This window comes from Cetorhinus maximus, chromosome 6 (assembly GCF_964194155.1).
Source record: "Cetorhinus maximus chromosome 6, sCetMax3.hap1.1, whole genome shotgun sequence".
In the NCBI taxonomy this organism is placed as follows: domain Eukaryota; kingdom Metazoa; phylum Chordata; class Chondrichthyes; order Lamniformes; family Cetorhinidae; genus Cetorhinus; species Cetorhinus maximus.
In genome coordinates this window covers 125,326,885-125,354,633 of record NC_135884.1, presented here as the reverse complement: position 1 = coordinate 125,354,633, position 27,749 = coordinate 125,326,885, and the positions used below count along the sequence as shown (strand labels likewise).

The following is a 27,749-nucleotide window of genomic DNA, read 5'->3' as shown; positions in this document are numbered from 1 at the left end:
AACGACGCACAGTGGCAGCAGTGTGTGCCATCTACAAGATACACTACAGGAACTCACCAAGGATCCTTAGACAGCATCTTCCAAACCGAGGATTGCTATCATCTAGAAGGACAAGGGCAGCAGACACATGGGAACACCACCGCTTGCAAGTTCCCCTCCAAGCCACTCACCATCCTGACTTGGAAATATATTGCTGTTCCTTCACTGTCACGGAGTCAAAATCCTGGAATTCCCTCAGTAACAGCAGTGGGTGTGCCTACACCACATGGACTGCAGCGGTTCAAGAAGGCAGCTCACCACCACCTTCTCAAGAGTAATTAGGGATGGGCAATAAATGCTGGCTCAGCCAGCACTGCTCACATCCTGTGACCGAATAAAAAAATAGTTTAGACAACTGAACAAATCCTGGTTGGACTTCATAACCTGACTCAATTAGGAGCAATCCAGAATAGATGCCATTTTCAGAAGAAAAAGTGAAATACTCTGGGTGCAACAAGGTAAATTTTGTAATTATCTATTTCATAGCATACGTACAAATTAATTTTCCTATATTGCAGTATTAAGGGAACTATATAAGCAAAAAGGTATTCTCAATTTACCTGCAAATAAAGAGGAAAGTTAAAAATGGACCATCACACATCTGCACAGAACTAAAACTCAATCCTTTGACTTAGCAAACTGTTGTCCCTACAAATTTAATTTACAGTATGCAGGAGTAACTTTTGAAATTACCTGAGAAAACGAATAGTGGGAAAACAAGCAGCTGGGAAAATTGATATTTTGCATATTTGAGTCATTGACATATTCTAAATAAGGCTTACCATTTGTAGGAGAGTCTTTTGAAAACTGAAATAGTATACTTCAACTGCAGTCAATACAAATCCACTAGCCTATATTACAAGAAAACTTTCATATATGTTGATCAATTAGTTACACAGCCCCTTTCTTCACATCAGGAACCTTTAAAGGTCACCAATGTTTCAACACACACTGCCAATTTACAGCATATAATTAATGCCAGATATATCACTGTCTTGTTAATGCTGTAAAATTTAAAAGTGGAGATATGGCTTTTTATTCCAGTTAAAACAAGAATTTTTAAATTTCCCTATCTGCAACTAGCCCCCTGCCCCACCCCACCACTGTTCTATGTTTACATAGTGTCCTTCTCCAATGACTGTATGTGAAACAAACTCTGTGCTCAATTTCTAGGAAATACAAGTGTTGTGAATGAATTCAAAACTGTATTGCATGGTCAGTTCCTCCATGTTCAAGGTGCATCGCCACAAACTAACTTATTCAGTCCAATATGAGAATAGGATATAACAGACACAACAGGCAGAATACCATGAATGTTGGGTCCATGGAGAAGTCCAACTTCACTGGCATAATATACTCACTGTGGTTCTGTCTCTTCATGCGAAAGTGCAATTACTTTCGTCATAAGAAAGATACTTATTCAGAGAGAAACACATTATACAAAAGGACTCACAAAGACAAGAGAGGCATAGTAGTGCTTCAGGTGTCCCACTGGACAATTTATTAGCATGCATAGCTCAAACTAGTGTGTAGGGGTCAGTTCCCAATCGGAAATTAAGAATGACATTCAATTTAACAACATGATCAGTCTCAGAAATGGTTAAATCACTGAAGGCAGCCTTCAACTGAGAGTTGAAAGTTATTGGTCACTATATTAGGCAAATTCAGAGGTATAAAAGTGCTGAATTGAAACATAAATATCCTGTAAATAGCTTCTAAACTACATCATTCAGCAAAATTCATACAGTACAGTGCAAAAAGTGTAAAAATGGATTTATTAAACTGAACATCCATTTGCACTGCTTTGTAGAGAGAGACTTATGTCAAGGTTTATTCCACAGATTATCATAGTAAACACTGCTCTACAATATAAATAAATTAACAGCACCTTCTGGAAAAGTAAAAAATCTTGTATTTCATAAAGTCTTAGAAAGACACACGTGCAACCAAAGCATAGCTTTTCCGATTACATAGGAACAATCATGCAAACAACAAGAGTTTCAGAGACCATATATCTTTTGCTTGATCCAACTTCATTTAAATGTCATTGCTTTCATAAATCTTTACAAAACATTTGCAGTCTACAAACTGTAGAGTAGCCATAGGTGTTTTATTTAATTTAGTGATGTAACAATCTTCTGGATGAATAAAATCCGAATGATATTTAAAATTATACCACAATATACCTCCAAAAAGACTACCAAGGCATTGTAGGTAACAGTCTACGGGTGTAATATTTGGTCAGTAACATGTTTTGACCCGAAAGAAAATGAATCTGCCTGGGAGTACAGCAGATGCTCACTTGGTACCACTGAATTTTTGGTCCAAGTGCCACTTTTGCCTCTCATTTTTCCCTCCATTGATGGAAAATGAGTTTGTTTAGTTCCAAACAGAGCATGACACTCACTGGTGGGGGTTGTGGGGGTTAGAAAGTGGGAAGAGGTGAACAGAGAAATTCAGGTTAGAGCTAACACTGCCACATCTATGATGGGCCAAATTGTGTTACTCTGTGCTCTAATTTCCAAGATGTTTATTCAGGCCCAGTCAGGCTGACGGCCATCTCTTCCTCCTTTCATTGCACTCAAATCTTAAAAATGTTAAGACATTTTTAACTCACACGAATGCCACTGAACAAAGCAACTTGTTCCTTTCATCTAACATTACACCTTTTAGATGAGCAACGTAAAACACAATCATGATCAACAATAATTCATGAAAAAGGCCACATTGATAAAGATTAGGAATCATTCACATTAAAGCACCAAGACACCATTCCATTCATTAAGCACACTTAATGTACATTATAGCAATAAGCTTGGTCTACAAATGATAAAACGCAAAAGAAAGGCAATTAATCCCGAGATGCATTGGACCTATGGATATTGTACAACGAAACAGTTCAAATTAATTTTTTTTCATAACATTTACTATGTTAATTTGAATCCTGTTCTGGTAAACGAAGCTCAAAAATAAAAAATAATGCTGCTACCAACACATTTTTGCTTTTGTGCTGGCTTTGCATGTAAACCCTGATAATAAATACAACACTAATAAATAAAAATTAGAGACATTACTACAGTTGAATTGAATGTACTGAAATGAAGACTTGACAGCTTTAGCATGCACTAACTAAACAATTAGCAAGAGTATCACTAAATCTACACAAACTAGTTTTAAACTACTCTGCCCCCTAGTGATCACTTTTCAGTTTTCAGTAGTATTCAACTGTCAGTATTTGTGTGATAAAAATTGTGAAGAAACACGTGACTGTTCCAAAATTTTCTTATGAATCATTTCCAATATTTTTGACTTGAGTTATAAATACTGAATTTGTAAGACCAAGTTCTGGTCAATCTGCCAATCAAAGCCAAGCCTGTCCTTGAATTAAAATGCATCCAACGTCCAAAAAAGGTTTGAAATTCATGGCAGGTTGGCTATTTTTAATGGCATGGGACGCCCTTAAGATTGAAAACACTGAAAGTTATATTGCAATAAAGTTCCTTCAGAAGAGGGAAATTTAACCAGCACACATGAGGTTACAGAGGATTTAACATGAGTTTATTCAATGAACAAACTTGTGGGATACTTCAACTAACTCAAACATTTCCATCCACCTTTCATAATCTGCAGGCTATTTCCCTAAATAAAAGCAAATGTAGGTGCCAGATTGTCAAAAAAGTGATGAAAGTATAATACTTGCTTTGTTTTAAACTCACCCAAAGGTTGCACATGGAAGATTCCAAAAATGTTTCTAAGAAAATCAGCATATAATTAATTTGGTTTGGGAGATTATTATAAAAATATTTTGTTATGCAGCTGGTAAACATACCTATTGGCTCTTTCACATGGTTTCTTCAAAATGAGTATATTAAACGCTAGGCATGTAAATAGATGTGAAAGATTTAATTTATATATATCATCCTTATTCAGTCAACTGAGAAAGTACAATCCTTTAATGTATTTCACCAGCTAAGCCTAGGAGTTCGAAAATGAATCCAATTTAAGGAGATAGTATGAAAAAAAAAGTCTCCCCATCCTGGGCCATTTTAACTTACTAAGGCTGGAATGTGGTTAACATTTGAACACCAGAAACCAATGTTGTGTTTTCATGATTGTTTCTAAACTGTACAGCAAATGCACAGGTATTGAGGTGTTAGGTAATTTGTGCCAAATATCAGAGCAAACATTCACGATACAGCTTGCAGATGCAAGAACTTATTTCACATGTTCTGCAGTATGAGAAGAACAGTAATACTTCTTGTGAGCTATAAAAGTTGAAAGGCTACTGAACTTGATGTTACACAAGCGACAGTATCTGTGGTTTCCATTCTGCACTGGGCTTGGGAGTGACATGGCTGTCTGAACAGATTTGTCAACATTAATGGATGGGCTGAGGGATTTGAAACCTGGGTTCCTGGGGCTTTCAGGCACTGGTAATATTTTCAAAGCAACTTTGGGGGAGGATGTCACTAAAGGTTTCGGTGAGATGTTCTGCAATGGACTTTCGATTGAAGACTGGGAAGAGACAGATTCTCTTTGATCTTTGGCATTCGGGGTATTCTTCTGTATTTGAGCAACTGACTTGAGAGATGGGGCAGGAACTATCGAATTCTGAGGACTGGTTTCAGAAATACTGTTTGTTATGAGTTTACCTGGCGATGAAATATCGTGCATTAAACCTTCTGCTGTGTGCCCAGTTGATAGCTGCTTGGCCAACAACAAATCATGAACATTTTTAAAATGATCAACAAGGTCTCCTTCAATTGGTCCATTAAGTGGACAATAGGGACAGATGACTGAATGAGTGCGCTGAGGTGCTGAGAAGGTCTTAACATGGGGGGACAACTGAGGCCCATCCTGCAAAACATCTGAACTACTGTGATACATTCCTGGAGAGCTGTTGGGAGTAATACAGCGATGTACTACGCTTGGACTTTCTGGAATACATTTAGTGCTTATATCTTTTTTCTTCAATTCCTCTGTTTGTATCTGAGGGTCTGCAATTTCCATCCTATTTTTCTTAGCTTTTATTGAAGCAGGAGCCTGCATCTTTGCTCTGGCAAGATGCTCCACCTTACTGTGCTGAAGAGCGGTAGAAGAGCAGTAATACTTTTTGTGAGTGAGATAGTTTTCTACATTGTTGAAACTGATTTTGCAGGAGGTACATTCATGATAGTCTGTTGAAAAATGAGAAGCTGGATGCAAAGGGGCAACATGAATCAACGGTTCTTCCTGAATACGAGGCTTTTTGCTAAGATCAATTGGTCCATCAACATCTGAACTTGAACTCGGTGATGATGTTGCACTGGACTGAGTTGTTAATATATAACCTGTTGACAGGGAAAGAGAATCAGATGACCTTGAAGAAAGTGAGAGCGCCTCTTGTTTAATTTTCAAAGCTTCTACATTGTTAGGTAGCCCAGCACTTTGAAGAATGGCAGCTGAAGGACTATGAGCAGATGCTTCACTTGGGGAAGGTGGAGGAAGAGGCTGATGGCTAGTACCATGAATCTCATACAGCTTTCTACGTTTACGTGTACGTACAGTTTGCTGAAGGGTTGCCACTTTTCCTCCATTTGGCCTCCGAAGAGGAGGGTCATGCCTTGAAGCACAATATAAACGTTTGTGGACAACATAAGTTTCATGACGGGTAAACCTTATATTGCAGGCTTCACAAACAGTTTTTGATGGGTCATCATCAAAATCTTCAACGGAGTTGCTTGGACTTCGGCTGCCTTCACTAACTCTACTAAGGCTTTCCCCTTCAGACGAGGTATCCTTCATGGTGCTGTCCTCATTTTTGATTTCTGGAGGTTTACTCTCGACATTTGGTATCCGTAGGTCTCTTTCAGAGTCAGTCTGTGAGGAAGAGGCATGTTGGTTTTCCGTTCCAGAAGCTGGACTATGAGTTACTTGTTCATTTTTACTTACGGGTGCAGAATCCTTCACAGTGTCATCAACAGTAGGATTTTCTGCCTGCTGATGCCTGCTAGAACAGTAGAGACGTTTGTGCGCCAAGTAGTTGTTGATATTATTGAATGTAATGTCACATTCATAGCACGTTGCTCCTTTTTGAATGGGTGCTCCTGCATAAAGAAGTGGATAGTTGTTGACCCCTTGCTTTAGCCTGCTGTGGACCAGCTCAGACATCTTGGCTAAAATTTCTGAAGCTTGTGGAAATGTGGAAGTTTCATGACTGAACATATATGGTATTAGAACTGTTCCTTCTGGAATAATTGAACCCGTCCCACAGTGTACTGGGCTTGAGACTGGTGTCGGACTTGAACACTCTGACTTCACTTTTGCCATCAGGGCGCTTCTTGGTGATGAAACATTGGAGGACCGGTCAGGGGTGGGATCTGTCTGACTCTCCTCCATAGTCCTATCGCCTTCACTTTCACACTGCAAATTGAGAGGTTCCTCTTTGACTTTCACTACTATATTAAGTTCCTCAGAAGCCTCCCTACTTAAAGCTGGAGATCCTCCATCATCTCGGTCCTTTGTTTCCTCCCTGTTGTGCTTTGATTCATTATCTTGATGAATCTCCATGTGCTTGACTAACTCCGCAGCATTTCTTAGCTTCTCGTGGCATTGATTGCATTGAAGTGTATCTTGTACAACATGCAATGAAATATGTTGCTGCAAGCTTGATTCAGAATCCCCAACGTACTCACACTGGTTACACTTCAGGCTTAGGAAAGGATTTGCAATTTTCACACCTGTGACGAACAGATTACAAATAAAATAAACCAGGAATATAAATAAAAGTTGAATAAATCCAGCATTATTTTCACTTGTTTAGTCTATTAAACAGAATTTTTAAATGCCATTAATTCTATACAGCTGATATCTGCAAACTGGAAATGTTTCTAAAACTTGGTGTTACTTCTTCCCCCCTTGTTAACAAATTGCATAACCTTTGGAATATTAAAATATGAATATTTTCCCTCATTTAAAAACCATTTTATAAAAATACCATTTGGTCTGTAATGCAATAAATAAGGAACAGACCTAACATTATGCAAGCATTTGCCATTTCAAGCTGACACTAAAATACCAAAGTGGGATATTTCCATTATGTGTTTCTTGCTTACCTGTTAGAGGAAGAGCAGGTAGACCTGTCCTTGGAGAATATGAGTCACCTTTTGAACCTGGCTGGCAGGCCATATGATTGGTAAGCAGATGACTGTACAAGGTATCTCTTGTGGTAGAGACAAATCCACAGCCATGACAAACACCTATGGCAAACCACACAACAGTCTTAGGGATTTGTCCTTTAAAATCCACACCACCTCTCTCAATTTTAGTATGAAATGCAAGGTTCTCCTCGAGATCATGACTGATCTGTATCTCAATTCCTGTCTTACTCAAACATTTTAAAAACAATACATCCCTTGCTTAGAAATGCAGCTTACTTATCTTTTTTCAATGACAATTTCATATGGAACAAGCGTAGGCCATTCAGCCCCTCAAGCCTATTCTGCCATTCAATGAGATCATGACTGATCTGTATCTCAATTCCATTAGCCCATCTTTGGGAGCACCACTTGACATAGTAGCAATAAAGTCAATGTTCTCTGAGTAGCAGGTCATGTCCGTCTTCTACCTCCCAGCCAATTACCAACTCGTATCAGAATGCCTCTTCCAATTCCAAGCTTTTTCATTTTTGTAAACACTCTTGTGCAGAACCTTATCAAATGCCTCTGAGTCCGTATAGGCACCATCCATACAGACGATTCCCCAGCCACCCATCAAAAAAAATCACAGAATGGTTACAGCACAGGAGGCCATTCGGCCTGTCGTGTCTGTGCTGGATCTCTGAAGGGCCAATTCATCTAGTGTTACTCCCCTGCCTTTTCCTTGTAACCCTGCACATTTTTTCCTTTTCAGATCATGATCCAATTCCATTTTGAAAGCCTCAACTGAATGTGTCTCCGCCACACTCTCAGACACTGCATTCCTAACCACTCGCTGTGTAAAAAAGTTTTTTCTCATGTCTCCATTGCTTCTTTTGCCAATTACATTAAATCTGTGCCCTCTGGTTCTCGATCCTTTCACCAATGGGAATAGTTTCTTCCTATCTACTTTGTCCAGACCCTTCATGACTTGGAATGCCTCTATCAAAATTCCTCTAAAACTTCTCTTCCTCAAGGAAAACAGTACCAACTTCTCCAACCTACCCAAATGGTTCCCTAGAACCACTCTCAGGAATCTTTCTGCACCCTCTCTAATGCTTTCAAATCCTTCCTAAAACATGATGCCCAGAAGTGGATGTAATACTCCAGCTGAGGCCGAGCTAGTGCGTTATACAAGTTTAACGCAACTTCCTTGCTTCTGTACTCAATGCCCCTATTGATAAAGCCCAGGATGTTGAATGTTGTATTAATCGCTCTCTCAACCTGTACTGCCACCACCTTCAATAACTTATGCATGTAGACACCCAGGTCCCTCTGCTCCTGCATGCCCTTTAGAATTGTACTCTTTATTTTATGTTGTCTCTCTGCATTCTTCCTAGCAAAATGCATCACTTCACACTTTCCTGCATTGAATTTCACCTGCCACTTGTCCACCCATTCCACCAGCCTTTGTCCTTTTGAAGTCCTAAATTATTCACCTCATGGTTCACAGTACTTCCAAGTTTCATATCATCTGCAAATTTCGAAACTGTGCCCTATACACCAAGGTCTGGATCATTAATATATATTAAGAAGAGCATGCGTCCTAATACCGATCTCTGGGGAACTCCACTGCAAACCTTCCTCCAGTCCGAAAAACCATTCACTTTGAGTCCTGTCACTCAGACAATTTCATATCCATGTTACTACAGTTGTCCCTTTCATTCCACGAGATCTAATTTTGCTCACAAGTCTGCTGCGCGACACCTTATCAAATGCCTTTTGGAAGTCCAAACTTTTTTTTGTTATTTCCCTGTAAAACACTGATGCAACGGACCACAGCATGTAATGCTAATTTTGGTAATCGTATCTGGTCAATGGCTTGTGTTATGCAGTCCAGCTCCCCGTCAGAGTTCTGAATAATTTTATCTTATGTGCCAAATAACTTGTACAAAATCTAAAAGCTGGTTTAAAATACTATTGCTACTTCTCCATATAATGAAGCAGAAAACTCAGAAGGATAAGACGGTGGGGAACTATCTACTGAATACAATGTTACCAAGACATAGTTTTGATGTCACTGATTTCTGCGGTCATTTTCAAGAACGTGCAACCACAGCATCCCCGTTCACGAATTCTGGAGAAAATGTTAAAAACAGGATTCTGACTACGCTAAGAAAATTTTGAAGCAGGTCTGCTTACTGGGGCAAGGAAGTTTTAAAAAATTGCAGAAGTTTAGCATATATGAACAAGGCAATTTTTATATTATTGCCTCCCAAATCTGTTCTCATCTTTTCTAGAAGTCCCATGTTCAAATCTCCGCAATCTGGTTTCCGTGCTTGCCACAGTACCGAAACAGGTCTTCTCAAAGTAATCTGCTTCAGCCCCACAACTCTCCGAGATATCTGCACTTATCTAATGCTCATCTAAAATTAATTTTAATACCCTTGATTTTAATCACTCTACCACTGGTGGCCATGCCTGGGGTGGCCTAGGCCCTGTGCTCCAGATACCTCCCTACACCTCCCCTCTTTTAAGAGATTCCTTAAAACCTACTTCATTGATTAAGCTTTGGTCATCTGACTTAATATCTCCGAGATATTAAGGTCTTTGTCACAATTACATCTTATGAGTGTTCCCTCCTCACCCTTCTCGACCTGTTTGCAGCCTTTTGCACAGGTAATCAAAGTATCTTCCTCCAACTCCTCTCCACTGTTATCCAGCAGGGTGGGACAGCTCTGTGGTTCCATTCTTATTTATCTAATCATAGGCAGAGAATCACTTACAATGGCACTTCTGGCTGTTCCCATACCGCTACCTTTGGCGACCCCTAAGGATCTATCCTTGGCCCTTCCCTCCTACTTCCCATCTACATGGTGTCCCTTGATGAGATCGTCTGAAAGCAGAATGTTAGTTTTCACACGTTCACGGACGAAACCCAGCTCAACCTCTCCACCAGCTTTCTCGATCACTGTTGTTAAATTATCAGACTGCTTATCTGACGTCCTGTACTGGATAAGCAGAGATTTCCTCCCATTAAACATTGGGAAGATTGAAGCCATAGTTCTCATCTCCAACTCCGTTCCCTAGCTACCAACTCCATCCCTCAACCTGACAACAGTCTGAGATTAAGCCAGTCTACTCACAATCTTGGCACATTTGACCCCTAGATGAGTTTCTGACCCCATGTTTGCATCATCGTTAAGGCCACCTGTTTCCAGTCTGTAACATTGCCCAACTTCGTCTCTGTCTCGGCTCATCTGCTGCTGAAATATTCATTCTTTTGGTACCTTTAGACTTGACTATTTCAATGCACTCCTGGATGGTTGCCCATATTTTACTCTCCCTAAACTTAAGGTCATCCAAAACTCTGCTGTCTGTGACTTAACTCACATCATACCATTCAACTATTTTCCCTGTGCTCACTGACCTACATTGCTTGCCAGGAGCCAATGTCTTGATTTTAAAATTCTCATCCTTGTTTTCAAATCCCTACGTGACTGCGCCCTTCCCTACCTCTGTAAACTGCTTCAGCCCCACAATTCTCCGAGATATCTTGTCTTATCTAATGCTTGTCTAAAATTAATTTTAATACCCTTGATTTTAATCACTCTGCCATTTATGGCCATGCCTGGAGTGACCTAGGCCCTGTGCTCCAGATACCCTCCCTACACCTCACCTCTTTTAAGAGACTCCTTAAAACCTATTTCGTTGATTAAGCTTTGGTCACCTGACTTAATATCTCCTTCTGTGGCTTGTTTTATAATGCTCTTGTGAAGCATCTTGAGATGTTTTATTACGCTAAAGGCTCAATGTAAATTTAAGTTGTTGTTATTATTGGCAATAACAAAGAGAGAGATGGAAACTACATCTTCCAGTCTACAGGTGCATGCACTTTATATGAAAGCTCTTGAAAATAGGCCATCGATTTCCAGTAAAATAACTTGGCATTGCCTCCCATGTGCATATTAATATAAATGGGAACTGATTTCTCCAAACAAATCTCTTAGGCAAGAAAGCCAAAAACGTGTATAATGACAAATATGGAATCAAATGTGCGATGGGCCATAGGCCTCCTTTGCTCTAAGATTCTATGAAATCTAGTTACATCTGATTTACAGAAAATCCTAACATTAAGCTTAATTTTATCTTTCACTGTACACCTTGGTTCATTCATTCATTCATTCTTGACCATGGAGTATGAATTACAGGCCCTCCTACGATTGCTAGTGGCAGTGTCATTTCACTTCTTGGAGGCATTGTTTTACTGTTGTGTATAAGAAAATTAAGCAGAATGTCTCATTTGTCAAAGTGTCATTTTCTGGGATTAAATGCCCGACTGAGAACAACTGACAATGACTGATGGATCTGTGTATCTCACATCCCTGAGTCAAGAATCTACTAGATTATACAATGTAGCAGATTACTTGTTATAATACCAGTAAGTCTCTTCAAAGTCTATTCATTCAAGATTCTTGGCCTAAAAGTGATTTATAAACAATATGATACCTTAGATACCTTATTTTGAAATTTTGATTTTTAAAACACGTTTCTACAGGATTTAATTATAGGAAGACCAATTGCAGTATTCAAATATACTATCCTTTCTGGTTCTTGAACCCAGCTGATTTCAATCTCAGGATGCTAGAAACAAATATATAGCATCAACCAGGCAAGGGGTTTTCCAGCCACAGATACTTCCTGATTTGGATGCAATGTTGGCATCTATGGAGCTGCTCAACTGGCGATGTAACTAGCTAGCTCCCACGAAGGTAGGTTACAAAAATACTGGTCATTTCATTGCTTTTTGTTCTTTCAGGTTTTCTTTTCGCAGTTTTCCCATTATGCCTTTCCTCCCCATCCCCAACATACGGTATCTTAATTTTGTACATTCGGCACCTCCTATGCCTGCATATTTTATATACTTTTTTTTTTATTCGTTCATGGATGTGTGTGTTTATTTATTGCCTATCCCTAATTGTCATCGTTCAGAGGGCATTTTTAAGAGTCAACCACATTTTGGCACATGTAGGTAAGGTAAGGATGGCAGATTTCCTTCTCTAAAGGACAGTAGTGAACCAGATGGGTTTTGGCAATGGTTTCATGGTCATCATCAGACTTTTAATTCCAGGTTTTTTTAAAATTGAATTCAAATTTCACCACCTGCCGTGGTGAGATTCAGACCCGGGCCCCCAGAGCATTACCCTGGGTCTCTGGAATACTAGTCGAGTGACAATACCACTACACCACGGCCTCCCCCTGGTCCAATGGTAGCACTTTTGCCCAAGTCAGATGGTTGTGAGTTCAAGTCCCACTCCAGGAACTTGTGCACTAAATCTAGGCTGACACTCCACTGCCATACTGAGGATGTACCGCTGTGCCAAAGATGCCATTTTTCAGGAGAGATGTTAAACCGAGGTCACCTGTGCCCTCTCAGGTGGGTGTTTAAACTTCCATAACACTATTCAAAGTTGAGCAGGGGAGTTCCTCCCAACGTCCTGGCCAATAAGTAGCCTTCAACCTATATCACTGAAAATGGATTATCTGATTATCTGGCCATTAACACATTGCTGTCTGCAGGCACTCGCTATGTGCAAATTGGCTGCCACATTTCCTACGTTACAACAGTGACGTACTTCAAAAGTACGTCATTCATTGTAAAGTGCCTTGGGACTTGAAGGCGCTATAATTCCTTCCTGTGGTGTACTTGATGAACATAAGAATACACAAGATGTCACTGACCACACCGACATCCAGTCCATATCAGCCAATGGACAAATAGAATGGCTGCTGACACTTGCACCTTTCTTTTGGGTGCATCACAAAAGATGAATGATGCAGTTGCTTTTTTTAAACTGTCTAAACTGATGCCACAAGCCAAATGAAAGGCTTTGGAGTGAAAGTATAAAAAGCACCATCGTCCTCTTATAAAAAAGAGTCTAAACATGTGATTTACAAAACAGAGAGTCACAACCAGTCTGAAAACAGATGAACTATATTAATTCTAATGATGGAAGAAGAGTTCTCCAATTCTACTGTCAATGGAAACTCTTCCCTTCAATATTTGGCTAGTCAAATGGTTATTAAAGGGATTCTTGCAGCATTATTGTAAAAGGAATACTTCAAAATGGGCTAAAAATAGAGGATACCTTGGATATTTAGGGCAAGTACAAAGCACCCAGTTTTTAAACCCATGATTTCCTTTTAAGATATCATACAACCTAATGTTTCAAACATATCAGCATGGCACTGAGGCAGAAGTCATGCTGAAGGCATTCTCTTCTGCATGAGATATTAAACAGAGACCTTGTCTGCCTCCTTGGGTGGATGTAAAAGATTCCAAGGCACTACTTAAAAAAAACAGGAGAGCTTTGTTAATCTCCTGACTCACATGTATTCCCCAATCAACAGCTCCAAAATAAAGCAAATTAACTGGTCATTTATCTCAGTGTGTAACTCCTGCTGCTGCTGAACAGGAAAAGGAAATGGGGAAGTCAATGCCCACTCCGGCTGCTGGTGTATGCACAGTTTCTCCAACTTCTTATTTCATCATTGAAAGTCCTGAAATCTCAGCTTCTGCTCCCTCCCACTTCTCCCCTCTCCCTTCTGTGACCCCCTCACTGTTCCCTTCGCTTCTCCCATCCACTCCCCGCCATCCATTCCAGAAGTGAGCCAGTGGTAAAGGACGTGGCGAGAGGCTGCACGAGGGAGCAGGGGGAGAAGTGGTGAATGGAGCTTGAGGAAAGTGGGAGGTAGCAGGGCAAGTGAGCCAGTGACAAAGAAAGCAGCAAGGGGCCGAGGGGGAAAGTGGGAGGAAGCAGGGGGATCTGTGGAGGAGTGGCAATGGGTAACAGCAGGAATGCAAGTGAGTGGTGGGGGTCACGGGGAAGAATCTAGATCAGTGTTCTGTTTTCTTTATTACCTTGGTTCATTTTAATGCAGGCAGCTGCCTGGGACGTCGCTGTCAATGACATCGCAGACACTTGTGCTACAGCCCTGCATGTGCAGGAAGTGCTCCCCCTAGTGCTGTGGCATATATAAACATAGCCTTTATCTTATTCAAAAACAGAATTACCTGGAAAAACTCAGCAGGTCTGGCAGCATCGGTGGAGAAGAAATCAGTTAACGTTTCGAGTCCTCATGACCCTTTGGCAGAACTGAGTATAGTTAGGAGAAAGGCGAAATATAAGCTGGTCTATGGTAGGGGGGCGGGGGGAGAGAGAAGTTGAGGGTGTAGTGATAGGAGCAGATAATCAAAAGATATCACAGACAAAAGGATCAAAGAGGTGTTGAAGGTGGTGATATTGTCTAAGAAAAGTGCTAATTAAGAATGGAAGACAGGACACTCAAGGTACAGCTCTAGTGGGGGGTGGGGTGGAAAGACTAACAAAGTTTTAGTTTTAGATTTAAAAATAATGGAAATAGGTGGGAAAAGAAGAATCTATCTTATTACTGTTTGTGAGACTGAGCCTTGTGCTAATTAGCTAATGTGCTTACCCACTAAAAAAATCGAAGTGATGGAAGTTCAAAATTAATTCAATTGCTATATAGCACCTTGGAGTATCTTGCAGATGTGAACAGTGCTTTATAACCAGCTACCTTCTTCTGAGGGACACAGATAGCAGCAACTAGTTTGCTAAAATTACAAGTTTGGCGCTTGTAGAAATTATTGCAAAGGAAGAATTAATTTCTTGAAGGAGCTATAGTGTTATAGCTATATAAACATTTAATTATTTAGTAAACTACTCAAAGTGGGAGCAAAGGGCAATTTTAAATTTAGATGACTTAAAACTTCAACAAATAATTGTTCTGATATACGTTTCTACAATTGACTAAAAAGAACACATTCTAGATAATTAAAGTAGACATCATCTGAAGTAGGACGTGAGAAATAGATTGCATTGAGTTCTTGCATGGAAGCTCAGTTTAAACTCTATATTTACTTTGGGCTGGTCTGAATCAACTAAGAATGTGACAGTAATCAAGATAGCTGAAAAAGGTCTTTTGCTTGGGCAGTCTGGTGACCAATGCAGTTCACATTATACCGTTAGAGTTATTGATTTACATCTCCACACCCCTGTGCTTCTCAGGCAATAGGTTGTCTGAGAAAATGTATTAAATGGCCACCATTATTTTTCACGGATTCATGTCATTTTTAATCAAACAAATGCAAAAATTACCGTGGAAGAAAAATACAAAAAGAAAAATTGGTTTTAGATGCCGATTTCATTTCTCTTCCAAAAATAGACTGTTTTTCCAAAACAGAAATGTTCCAGATATCCCTAAACATATAAAAATAAATACCACTGGAATAATGAAAGCTTTCAAGAAAACTGGACAAGAGCCCAAAGTGTAAATAAGATTATAACTTTGCCAATTTAGCTGAGCTTAGAGGTATGCCTTGGGCCTGTCTGGAAGAACAAGTAATAAATAAATTACTTGCCTCTGAATCAGAACATCTGGGTTTTAATCTCAGGGCTGTCTAATATTTAAAGATGGAAGTCTCAGCCAGCTGAACTCTGATTACCAGTTGAAACATCACACTGCAGTAAAATTTCCATTTTGGGTGGATGGAAAGCTACACACAATTAGGAATACACAATCTATTTTACATCTCTCACTGGATACCCAGGATACTAGTCATGCTCCCTTCTTAGGATATGTGGTGGTCAGCAGTTTGAGAGAGGTTGAAAAAAGGGCTAAGTTTTAACTAAATATCTGAATTATTTATTAGATATTACTACTGCCCAGTTCATTCAAGTGAATTGAACAATGCATGACACTTTGGAGAAGATTTATCTTAATTAAACAGTACCTTATATTTTGAATATAATTCATCACTACACACAATAACACGTGAGAGAGTAATACATTACACATGGGGAATCAACAAGCTAAAAATATCTTGTAGATAGAATTTCTGGGTTGAAGAGTAAATTACCATTCAGGGTGTCCATGTGAACTTTCAGGTGTCGCTCACAGTTTGCCTTTGTTGTAAATGCTGACAGACAGATTAGACACACAAATGGCCTTTCACCTGATCAATAAGAGAACAAACAACAGTCTGAAAACCCAAGACAATGACAAAATTGAAAGGTTTCATGTTAAAGAAAAGTGACTGTGTAATAATTCGCTACCCACCTTTGAATTTTTGTTTATTTTACAAAAAAATTGCTGCAAGGTATTTAGATCAGCTACCGCCTGAATATTTAATTCAGTTCAAGCTGAATTAATGCAGCTTAGAGAGTGCAAATTAATTTTAAATTACTTTCTTCTAAAATCGCCTTTCTTTTCCTGTGATAATGTAAGAGGTTAATTTTATTACTTATATTAACATATTGCACCCCCTCCACCTCCCTAATCCAATTTCACAATGGCAACAATTTTTGCCTGCTGCTTCCAGCATCCAGTTCCCTTTTAATTTGTCCGTGCTGCACATTCCTCTATTGTTACCTTCTATCCTTTTTGGTTCGGTGTGGCCAGGTGTACTTGTCTCACTTTTATTTTAGACTTTTTAAATTGCTCTCTTAGATGTCAAAAAAAATTACAATTCCACAAAAAAAGATGCATGCAAAAACCAAAACCTATTACAAGTGAATTTCGCTATCAATGTGTAACGAGGTATGTCTGTTTGACATTAGAAAATCAACATTTTACCAGATCTCAGTACGTTATTGTATGCAGCCATGGATCTTTATAGAAGTAACCCCCAAAGTTGCATAGAAGAACACAGAACTAGAAAAATGAATACTTCATGTGGCTCGGGTAACACTTTTCTATCTAAAACAAAAAACAAAAATACCTGGAAAAACTCAGCAGGTCTGGCAGCATCTGCGGAGAGGAGCACAGTTAACGTTTCGAGTCAGAATGACCCTTCAACAGAACTTTTCTATCTAAATGTGTTTTGTTAGTTTTCTTCAATCCATCCTAGGATTCACTTTTCTAGCCCAAAATAAAGATTTCCTATCAGAGACTGAAACAATGGTTTGTTTAAGAAGTGGGGCCCTATCCCTTGACTCACATCCTCCTCCCCAGACAAAAAGCACTTCATTGCTACCACTTATCAGCTACAGAACTGAGACATGCATAAAGCATTCACACAGCAATGAAGTCGATAGTCCTGGAAATTATTTGGAAAAGTAGTGGTGTTCAGAACTTTACTCAAAGGCAAAAATTTCAACATGTTAAGGCATAATGTATTCTCAGCTTGGTTTTTTTATTTTGCATGTTTCAGGCATATTAAGCCAATTTATTCTGGAAAACTTTTCCAAAAACAAAATAGCCAGTGTAAATCCATCTAATGGCTCAATGGTATTGCCATCATTGAATCCCCCATTATCAACATCCTGGGGGTTACCAGAAACTAAACTGGACTAGCCATATAGGTCAGAGGCTAGGAATCTTGTGGCGAGTAACTCACCTCCTGACTCTCCAAAGCCTGTCCACTATCTACAAGGCACAAGTCAGGAGTGCGATGGAATACTCTCCACTTGACTGGATGAGTGCTGCTCCAAAAATACTCAAGAAGCTTGACCCCATCCACTACCTTCAACATTTACTCCCTCTACCACCCACGCACAGTGGCAGCAGTGTGCACCACCTACAACGAGCACTGCAGGAACTCACCAAGTCTCCTTAGACAGCACCTTTCAAACCCATGATCTCTACCACCAAGAAGGACAAGGGCAGCAGATAGATGGGAACCATCACCTGCAAGACCATCTCCAAGCCACACACAATCTCCTTCACTGTCACTGGGTCAAAATCCTGAAACTCCCCTCCGAACAGCACTGTGGGAGTACCTACACCACATGGACTGCAGCAGTTCAAGGTGCTAAGGGGAATTAGGGACAGGCAATAAACACTGGCTTAGCCAGCAATGCCACATTCCATGAACACATAAATTAAAAAAAAGTGAACTCTAATCTCATACTAGCTTTAAAAAATGCTTGAGAGCTGATTTAATTCAGTATGAGATTGGAAATAATGTAAACTATGATACAGTATTCTGATGCTGTCTATATATATTGTGGGCATGAACTTGTGTCTCCAGCACTGTGTCATATCATTTTGGTGCTCCAATACCAAAATTCCCATCTGAAAGCGGAGATCAAACAAGCAGGTGAGAAGCATCTTAATTTTATTTCATATTTAAAAATCCGGAGAAACTACATGATAAATTCGAAGTTTGAAAAACTTGGATCTACAAGAATCTTATTTTAAGATTGAAGGGTGACTTAATAGAGATCTTTAAAATTATGCAAGGTTTTGATACATCATAGACACACGCAGAGTGTTTCCACTTGTGGAGAAGAGCAAAACTAAGAGGCCACTCATATAAGGTAGTCGCCAAGAAATTAAATAGGGAATTCAGAAGAAACATCTTTACCCAGAGTGTGGTTGGAATGTGAAACTCGCCACTATGGGAATTAGTTGAGGCAACTAACATAAATGTATTTAAAGATGAGAAAGGATTAGAGGATTAAGCTGATTCAGTTAGATGAAGGAGGATGACAGGAGGCTCACGTGGAGAATAAACACTGGCTTAACTGAATGGCCTGTTTTTGTACTATGTTCAATGTAATTCAATGCATTGAAGTAATGAGGTCCGAGAACACTGTAGTGAATAAGCGACTCATTCATTGTCTAGAACTCGAGACTATGTAACTTTTACCATTTGTCTATTTCTTACAAACATCTCCATTCGAGGTGTTTAACTTAGCATGCTTTTTTTTCCAAAACAGTCCAAAACGAGTGGCAAACAATTTATCTAATAATTTTTAAGACTTTTTCTCAAGTTAAACCAAAATGTGCCCAGTCATTCATTGGGCGAACAATATTAATCTATCATGAGGTTTTCAAATCACATTATAAACTAGAAATCGAATCATGCAACTTTCCTATTGCTGTCCTGGAGCTGTCCACTTCACCTAGTGAAATTTTCCTGCCTTCTGTATCAATATGTAAAAAAATGGAGTCAATTACCAGGAGTAAACGTGATGTGATAATAAAGTGGCAAAAAACAGTGAACTCAGAAACACAAGGACAGACCCCAACAATCTCCCTGACTTTTTTTGAAGAGCTAATATGAATTGGATGATGGGAGGCCCCATGATGTGGTGTACTTCTAAAAAGCCTCTGACAAATATCTATATGATGGCATAATGGTATTGTCACTGGACTAGTAATGCTCTGGGGACCCGGGTTCGAATCCCACCACCAATTTGAGTTCAATAAAAATCTGGAATTAAAGGCCTAATGATGACCATGAAACCATTGTTGATTGTCATAAAATACCACCTGGTTCACTGATCTGCCGTCCTTACCTGGTCTGGCCTACATGTGACTCCAGACCCACAACAATGTGGTTGACTCTTAAGTGCCCTCTGAAATGGCCGAGCAAGCCACTCAGTTGTATCAAACCGCTACAAAGTCTCAAAAAAAAGGAATGAAACCGGGCGGGCCACCCGGCATCGACCTAGGCACCGGAAAAGACAATGGCAAACTCAGCACTCAACCCTGCAAAGTGCTGATTAACATCTGAGAGCTAGTACCAAAATTGGGAGAGCTGTCTCACAGACTAGTCAAGCAACAGCCTGACATAGTCATCCTCATGGAATCATATCTTACAGATAATGTCTCGGACACCACCATCACCATCCCTGGGTTTGTCCTGTCCCACCGGCAGGACAGACCCAGCAGAGGTGGCAGCACAGTGGTATACAGTCAGGAGGGAGTTGCCCTGAGAGTCTTCAACATCGACTCTGGACCCCATGAAGTCTCATGGCATCAGGTCAAACATGGGCAAGGAAACCGCTTGCTGATTACCACGTACTGCCCTCCATCAGCTGATGAATCAGTGCTCCTCCATGTTGAGCACCACTTGGAGAAAGCACTGAGGGTGGCAAGGGTGCAGAATGTACTCTGGGTGGGGTCTTCAATGTCCACCACCAAGAGTGGCTCGGTAGCACCACTACTGACCGAGCTGGCTGAGTCCTAAAGGACATAGACTGGGTCTGCGGCAAGTGCTGAGGGAACCAACAAAAGGGAAAAACATACTTGACTTTATCCTCACCAAGCTGCCTGCTGCAGATGCATCTGTCCATGACAGTATCGGTAGGAGTGAGCACTGCACAGTTCTTGTGGAGACGACATACCGCCTTCACATTGAGGCTACCATCCATCATATTGTGTGGCACTACCACCATGCTAAATGGGATAAATTTTGAACAGATCGAGCAACTCAAGACTCGGCATCCATGAGATACTGTGGACCATCAGTAGCAGAATTGTACTCGAACACAATCTGTAACCTCATGGCCCAGCATATCCCCCACTCTACCATTACCACCAAGCCAGAGGATCAACCCTGGTTCAATGAAGAGTGCAGGAGGGCAAGCCAGGAGCAGCACCAGGCATACCTAAAAATCAGGTGTCAACCTAGTGAAGCTATAAACATAGGACTGCTTGCGTGCCAAACAGCATTAGCAGCAAGTGATAGACAGAGCTAAACAATCCCACAACCAACGGGTCAGATCTAAGCTCTGCAGTCCTGCCACATCCAGTTGTGAATGGTGGTGGGCAATTCAACAACTCAGGTGGTTTCACAAATATACCCATCCTCAATAATGGTGGAGCCCAGCACATCAGTGCAAAAGATAAGGCTGAAGCATTTCCAACAATCTTCAGCCAAAAGTGCGGAATGGATGATCCATCTCAGCCTCCTCCAGAGGTCCCCAGCATCACAGATGCCAGTCTTCAGCCAATTCAATTCACTTCACGTGATATCAAGAAATGGCTGAAGGCACTGGATAGTACAAAGGCTAAGAACTCTGACAATATTCCGGCAATAGTACTGAAGACTTGTGCTCCAAAACTTGCCACGCCCCTAGCCAAGCTGTTCCAGTACAGCTACAACACTGGCATCCACTCAGCTATGTGGAAAATTGCCTGGGTATGTCCTGTACACAAAAAGCAGGACCAATCCAACCCGGCCAATTACAGCCCCAGTCTACTCTCCATCAGTAAGTAATGGAAGATGTCATCAACAGTGCTATCAAGTGGAACTTGCTTAGCAATAAACTGCTCACTGACACCCAGTTTGGGTTCCGCCAGGGCCACTCAGCTCCTGACCTCGTTACAGCCTTGGTTCAAACATGGATAAAAAAGCTGAACTCCCGAAGTGAAGTGAGAGTGACTGCCCTTGACATCAAGGCCACGTTTGACTGAGTGCGACATCAATGAGCCCCAGCAAAACTGGAGTCAATGGGAATCAGGGGGGAAACTTTCCACTGGTTGGAGTCATACCTACAGGACACCCAGTGTACAGGATGTGCCTGGGCAAGTTTCTACATACCACAGTGTTGTAGCTGTACTGGAACAGCTTAGCTAGGAGCACGGCAAATTGTGGTTGTTGGAGGTCAGTCACCTCAGCTCCAGGACGTCACGTCAGGAGTTCCTCAGGGTAGTGTCATCAGCCCAACCATCTTCAGCTGCTTCATCAATGACCTTCCTTCCATCATAAGGTCAGAAGTGGGGATGTTCGCTGATAATTGCACAATGTTCACCATTCGTGACTCCTCAGATACTGAAGCAGTCCATGTCCAAATGGAGCAAGACCTGGACAATATCCAGGATTGGGCTGACAGTGGCAAGTGACATTTGCACCACACAAGTACCAGGCATCTCCAACAAGAGAGAATCTAACCATTGCTCCTTGATGTTCAATGGCATTACCATCACTGAATGCCCCACTGTCAAGATTCTAATGAATCAAGATTCATTGACCAGAAACTGAACTGGACTAGCCATATAAACACTGTGGCTATAAGAGGTCAGAGGCTAGGAATCCTGTGACGAGTAGCTCACCTCCTGACTCCCCAAAGCCTGTCCACCATCTACAAGGCACAAGTCAGGAGTGTGATGGAATACTCCCCACGCCTGGATGAGTGCAGCCCCCGCGACACTCAAGAGGCTGGACACCATCCAGGACAAAGCTGCCTGCTTAATTGGCACCACATTCACAAACGTTCACTCCCGCCACCACTGACACACAGTAGCAGCAGTGTGCACCATCTACAAGATACACCGCAGAAACTCACCAAGGCTCCTTAGGCAGCACCATCCAAACCCACAACCACTACCACCCAGAAGGATAAGGGCAGCAGATAGATGGGAATGCCACCACCTGGAGGTTCCCTTCCAATCCACACACCATCCTGACTTGGAAACATATCGCCGTTCCTTCGCTGCTGCTGGGGCAAAATCCTGGAACTTCCTCCCTAACAGCACTGTGCGTGTACCTACACCACAGCGACTGTGGCAGTTAAAGAAGGCAGCTTACCTTCTCAAGGGCAATTAGGGATGAGCAATAAATGTTGGCCCAGCCAGCGAAGCCCACATCCCGTGAATGAATAAGAACAAAAATACTTAACTTTCATTTACATAGCATCTTTCACAAGCTTAGAGTGTTCCAAAGATATACACAGCTAATTAATCACTTCGTCTATTAACATTTGTATTGTATGGAAAATTGACAACCAATTTGCACAAAGCAGGAGGCCACAAATTTCAAGGTAAGTGATGAGAAAATCTGTTTTGGTGATCTTGATGAGCGAGAAACTGAATGAAGCATCGGGAGAATACATCTGTCCCACTTTGAACATTTCCATGGTTTAACATCTCATACAAAATAAGGCATCTTCAACATTCAACTCCCTCAGCACTCCATTAAACTGTCAATGCACATGTGCTTGTGTGCTCAAATTTGATTCAGAAGTGATAGTGCAATGACTGAACCAAGGCTGACACCAACTAAAAGGCAGCTACTGAAGTTTCAAGTGTTGGGGTTACAATATTTTACTTAGGAACATATATAATCTGACAGGTACAAAGCCTTAGACATTTATTAGGGGAGTCATGTGGTATCAGGGAGGTGTAAGTTACATCACTTTAGGAATTCCTACAGTTTTTAATTTAAGCGTACTTGGTTTCAGAAATTACTTCGTTGGATGATGGCAAATTGGCATCTATTGTTTCGAACATTCCAAAACATTCAATTATATGTAAGCAACCATTCATAAATTTCACATTTTGCAATTAAACATAGCAAAGAAATTAGTTGTATTGTATTGTATTTAGAATGCAGAAAAGTGCATTATTCTACAATTACAGATGTTACATCATTACTTGGTCAATATCAAAGCAAAAGAAAGTAAAAAGCTAAAAAGGAAAGTAAAAATTTGTTTCAATTATCTATACTAACTAACTGCAATCCCAGTCACATTTTAGATAATGCATCAACTCAGACTTTTCAGGAATTCATCATTACCCGAAGCCTGGATTGCTATTTGTCACAGAGTTATTGGACATTCAGAATGACTGCCAAATTCTGGTCGTTATGGTATGTATTTTCATTGCTGATGCCATGTCGTGGAAGTCAATTGTATTATCTGTGGCCATAATGCCAGAACCACAAATTATTTGTTCTGGAACACAGGCCTTTATTGCCAGGCTTGGAATATGCTGTAGTTAATTGCACAAACAAACTTGTGTTTGGAATTTTGAATTGTTACTGCTAGAGCCTTTATTTTGGATCGCTTAAGGCTGGCTGCAGAAACACTTCCTAAGTGTGCACTAAAGACACAATTGGCAGGTACCATTCCCTGGTGCTAACAAACTTTGACTTGATTATTTGGTACTGACTACTATTTGACTTCAAATTAACAACACCAAATTAGAGCATGCAGTTCCGTAAAGTGTACATACTCATGTAATGAAGATTTGATTGAATTAATATTCACTTCTGTCTCACTATGTGAAGTCTCCAAGCTATTTCTTTTGTTGTCAAATTAGATGGCAATCCAGCTCCGATATCCCATTCTATTCCCAGAATATTTCAAATTGAGACCTGCCATATTAAAATAATTCAACCATCGGCTTAAATTTACTTACCACTGTGACTACGAACGTGAATCTCCAGTGAACTGGCACTGGGACAGCTTTTGTTGCATTGTGGGAAGGGACAGATACGCTCATGTGGTGAAGGATCCTTGAGCTTTTCCTCTGTAGGAGTGGATGCAGGTTTCTGCCGGCTGGCACAGTAATACATCAGGTGAGCTTGCAGGTTTCTTTCACTCCGATACCAAATCCCACAAGATTTACAAGGAAAGATGTCCTCTGGAATAATCAGGTTTAAAATAAATATTCTGAAGAGCTATGAACAACACACTTTGATAAGTAACCAAAAATTTGCTTTTGATTTTTACGGTGAGCAATTTCTCTATTTTCTTATCTCTCTGGACCATGAGAAAGAGGATGTGTATGTAGTCTGATCCTAGACACCAATTAACAATATGTTAAGCTGCTGTTGAGAAAAAGCAAGTCTGTGCTGACCCTCCCACAGATTCCTTCTTCCCTAAGGAAAAGCACCTATATCACAGCAACATGGCTGTGGTAGTCAACTCAACAGCTGTGGGGGTAATTATCAGTGCAAACCAATACCCTGCTACAATTCTGCCATGGATCATTTTCACATATAGGTTTAATCTACCACTCAATGATAAAGCTCATTGGAGATTTTGCATACATTTTCAACACAGCACAAGGAGGTTATTTTATCAATAATCATTTGATAAATACTGATACTATTGCTACTCTGAAATATAATATGGCATGCACATAATGAGCTGCTAAATGAAACAAATTCATTTTATAGTACAAATACTGACTTACGAAAAAGTGAAAGAATGAAAAGGATAGCAGCAAGTATTTTATATAGAATACTAACCCATTGTTCTCTTCGAAAACAAAACCCCAAATGCAATATCTGTGCCCACCATCCTTTAATTAGTTTTCCAATTAACCTCTGCTGAGAATGTCTCAGCTCTAGCACTTAATATTCAACTGCTTCATTACTTGAGTACTGATGGAGGACTGTTGGGGAGCACCACCTTCTATGTAAGGCCTTAAACTAAGACCCTGCTGTATTTGCTTAATTAACAAGTGATGACACTTCAAAAGTCATTCACTTAGCTTAATCTTCTCTAGTAAATAACGAAATGCCAGAAGAATTTGTTACTGTAACGATTACATATTTTGCTTTTTATTTCACTGGACCTTACTGTTGACAACTGCAGTGGCTAATATCGCAGCCATGCCTGCTTGCTGAGGAAGAAGCTGGATGTCAGAATGTAACGAAGCGGGGTATGTGGTGGCTTGCTCCGAGCACTCCGCAGGCTCTGGTGGCTCCATCTTAACACTTAGATTTAACACAGGATAACTGTTACTCTGACCAACAATCGCTGTTAAATATTCTCCTTCTGTGATGGGCTTTGTGGTTTTGCACCAGATCTGATTATCTGTAGAGGAAAACAAAACACTTTTGAGAAACAATTCGAAGGTGTTCCAACAGTGCCAGAGGTTGGTAACACACAAAAAGATTCTATAAATCTGCAGCAGATAGTACCCTAGCAAGCAAAAGATATGGAGCATATTTCTATTTTTCCCCCCCCCCATCCAGGTTCTGATTTTGCTCCCTCAGAGTAGAGGGATTAATTTGTAGTGAACATTGCTTCCCCCCCGACCCTCCACCTCCAGGTCTTCAATTTTGGTCTCAATTGAGGGGAGAAGTCACCTTCCTTATCAGAAGTCTCCCTTGGCTCTGATTTTGCTCACAGGGGAGATTGGGGATCCCTATCCTACCCACCCTAGAGTTTCAGGGTTAGCTAACTGGAACACCAGTCAACTGGGAGTGGACCAATGGAGATCATGGGAATGGACCAAGAATCCTCAAGGTGGTGAAGAAATGGGAGGATATTTTTTACCAACACTTGCCTTCCTTAACCTACTGGTACAAACATGGCTGTTGGCTGAGGCAATGTAGGCCCAAAGGTTAAAGTTAGTACACAGCGATGCCTGGTGACCAAAACTAGCAACTGTTTTAGTGTTACCTGTCAATATTGTATGAAGCTGCTATTGTTTTAACACCTAACATTGTGACTTTTAATGTTGACAAACCCTACCGCAGCACCTTTACAAGCATAACTGGTACTACAGATAAATACTGACACTTTTATCATGCATTGGGATCCTATTGGGATATAAGACGTTCCAAAGCATTGTAAAATGGAATATTGTAACCCATTCAGCAATTTTCACATATAATAAGTAGACCAATAGTGCAGAAAATTAACTGCTAATTAGCTAACCAAATTGAAAAACTGTTTGGAAGCATCTTATTCCATTGACTTTTTGCGTTACTCTAACCTACCCATCTGAGTTCAGAGTGGGATTTTCATGGCATCAAAAATTGCCAAAACCCATGACAAATAAAAGTGAAATTTCTGTTGATTGCTATTGACTTTACATAACTAATGGACTCTAATGGGGCAGTGGGGGGTGGGTGCAGTGTTGACTGAGATCATTCTGAACAAAATAACAGTTTAAGTTCCCTAATGGAAAGTCAATTCAATACTTATGCCCTGAGGATGATCTAGTACCAACTGAAAGATATTAGAGCAACAGAACAGCAGATATCTTCCCTTTCACATTCTAGGTAAATATTAAATGGGAAGCACACAGTGACTTTAAAAGTAATGTATTTCAAAGATTAGCTATAGCATCCTGCATATGTAGAAGCCTTTATTAGAATTCATGTGCTTTGAATGCAAACTGGATTCAAGACTCATTTGTAGAATTTTAAGGGATAAAGATGAACCAGTCTTGCTTTCGGATGTCTTGCCAACTTTCAAAATATTAACAAGCCCTCTTCCAATGCTGTGCTCTGTAATGTAGGAAGGCAGCAAGATACCATTGGTACTCATGTAATGCTGGAAAATGCCAACAAGGTACAGAATTGTTAAACTGAACTGTTGGCATTGAATGACACAGTCATCTCGGTGATGGATATTAACATTAACCATCAAAATAGTGTTTTAAAAAAAACAGAGTCAGAGAACTGGTGCTGAAAAATAAACACTTGCATTGAAGAAAACAATGAAAAATCAACACAAAATCATTGTAAGAGAAAAGACATGCAACCAATGACTAAAAAGTGGGCTAGAATGTAGTTGAGGTCAGTCATTTCATATAAGAGAGCATGAAAGAAGTTCATTTCAGACTAGGGGAAAGTGGGCTGCAGTGTTGAGGGCCAAAGCCAGCAGTCTCTAGCATGGAGGTTGGTGGTTATTGCACTGGGGAAGCAAAAGTAGCATTCGGGGCATGTTAATGTGGGAGGAAGGGTATAAAGACACAGTTAGCTAGAATCAGTGGAAGGGGAGAAATGGAGTCCAACTGGGGAACTTGACTAGGCAGAGGTCTGGTGGGGAGCAAATGCTAGCTAGAGTACCTGTGGTGAAGGATTAACTAGGGAAAGAAAAATAACACATTGTGTCAAATGGAGAATTCATCAACAGCAAGGTTCACTAAAATACTACAACTGTACAAAATGACTGTCAGGCCACGTTACAAACCGATTTTTAGTTGAGGATAAAGGTCCAACATATGCTTTATAAATGTGCAAACGCTTTCTGCAGTACATTGCTTTTCTTGGAAATTTATATCAGCAAACAAAGATCAAGTGCTTGCATAAATTAT

The 27,749-nt window shown here is 40.4% G+C and overlaps 1 protein-coding gene across 5 annotated transcripts in view; it reads right to left on the bottom strand.

Annotated features, from left to right (window-relative positions):
• Window positions 1-1,511: 1,511 nt before the first annotated feature.
• Window positions 1,512-27,749, bottom strand: part of zfpm1 (zinc finger protein, FOG family member 1) — a 222,465-nt gene continuing 196,227 nt past the window's right edge. For 4 of the 5 annotated variants that reach the window (XM_078544438.1, XM_078544437.1, XM_078544440.1 and 1 more), the window contains exons 6-10: window positions 25,277-25,513; window positions 24,108-24,332; window positions 16,096-16,191; window positions 7,134-7,277; window positions 1,512-6,758 (exon numbers count right to left, since the gene is read on the bottom strand). In XM_078544438.1, coding sequence (XP_078400564.1) covers window positions 4,255-6,758; window positions 7,134-7,277; window positions 16,096-16,191; window positions 24,108-24,332; window positions 25,277-25,513 — 3,206 coding nt within the window. In that variant the 3' untranslated portion in view covers window positions 1,512-4,254. The remainder of the gene's footprint in view (window positions 6,759-7,133; window positions 7,278-16,095; window positions 16,192-24,107; window positions 24,333-25,276; window positions 25,514-27,749) is intronic. The other variant, XM_078544441.1, reaches the window with a different exon arrangement.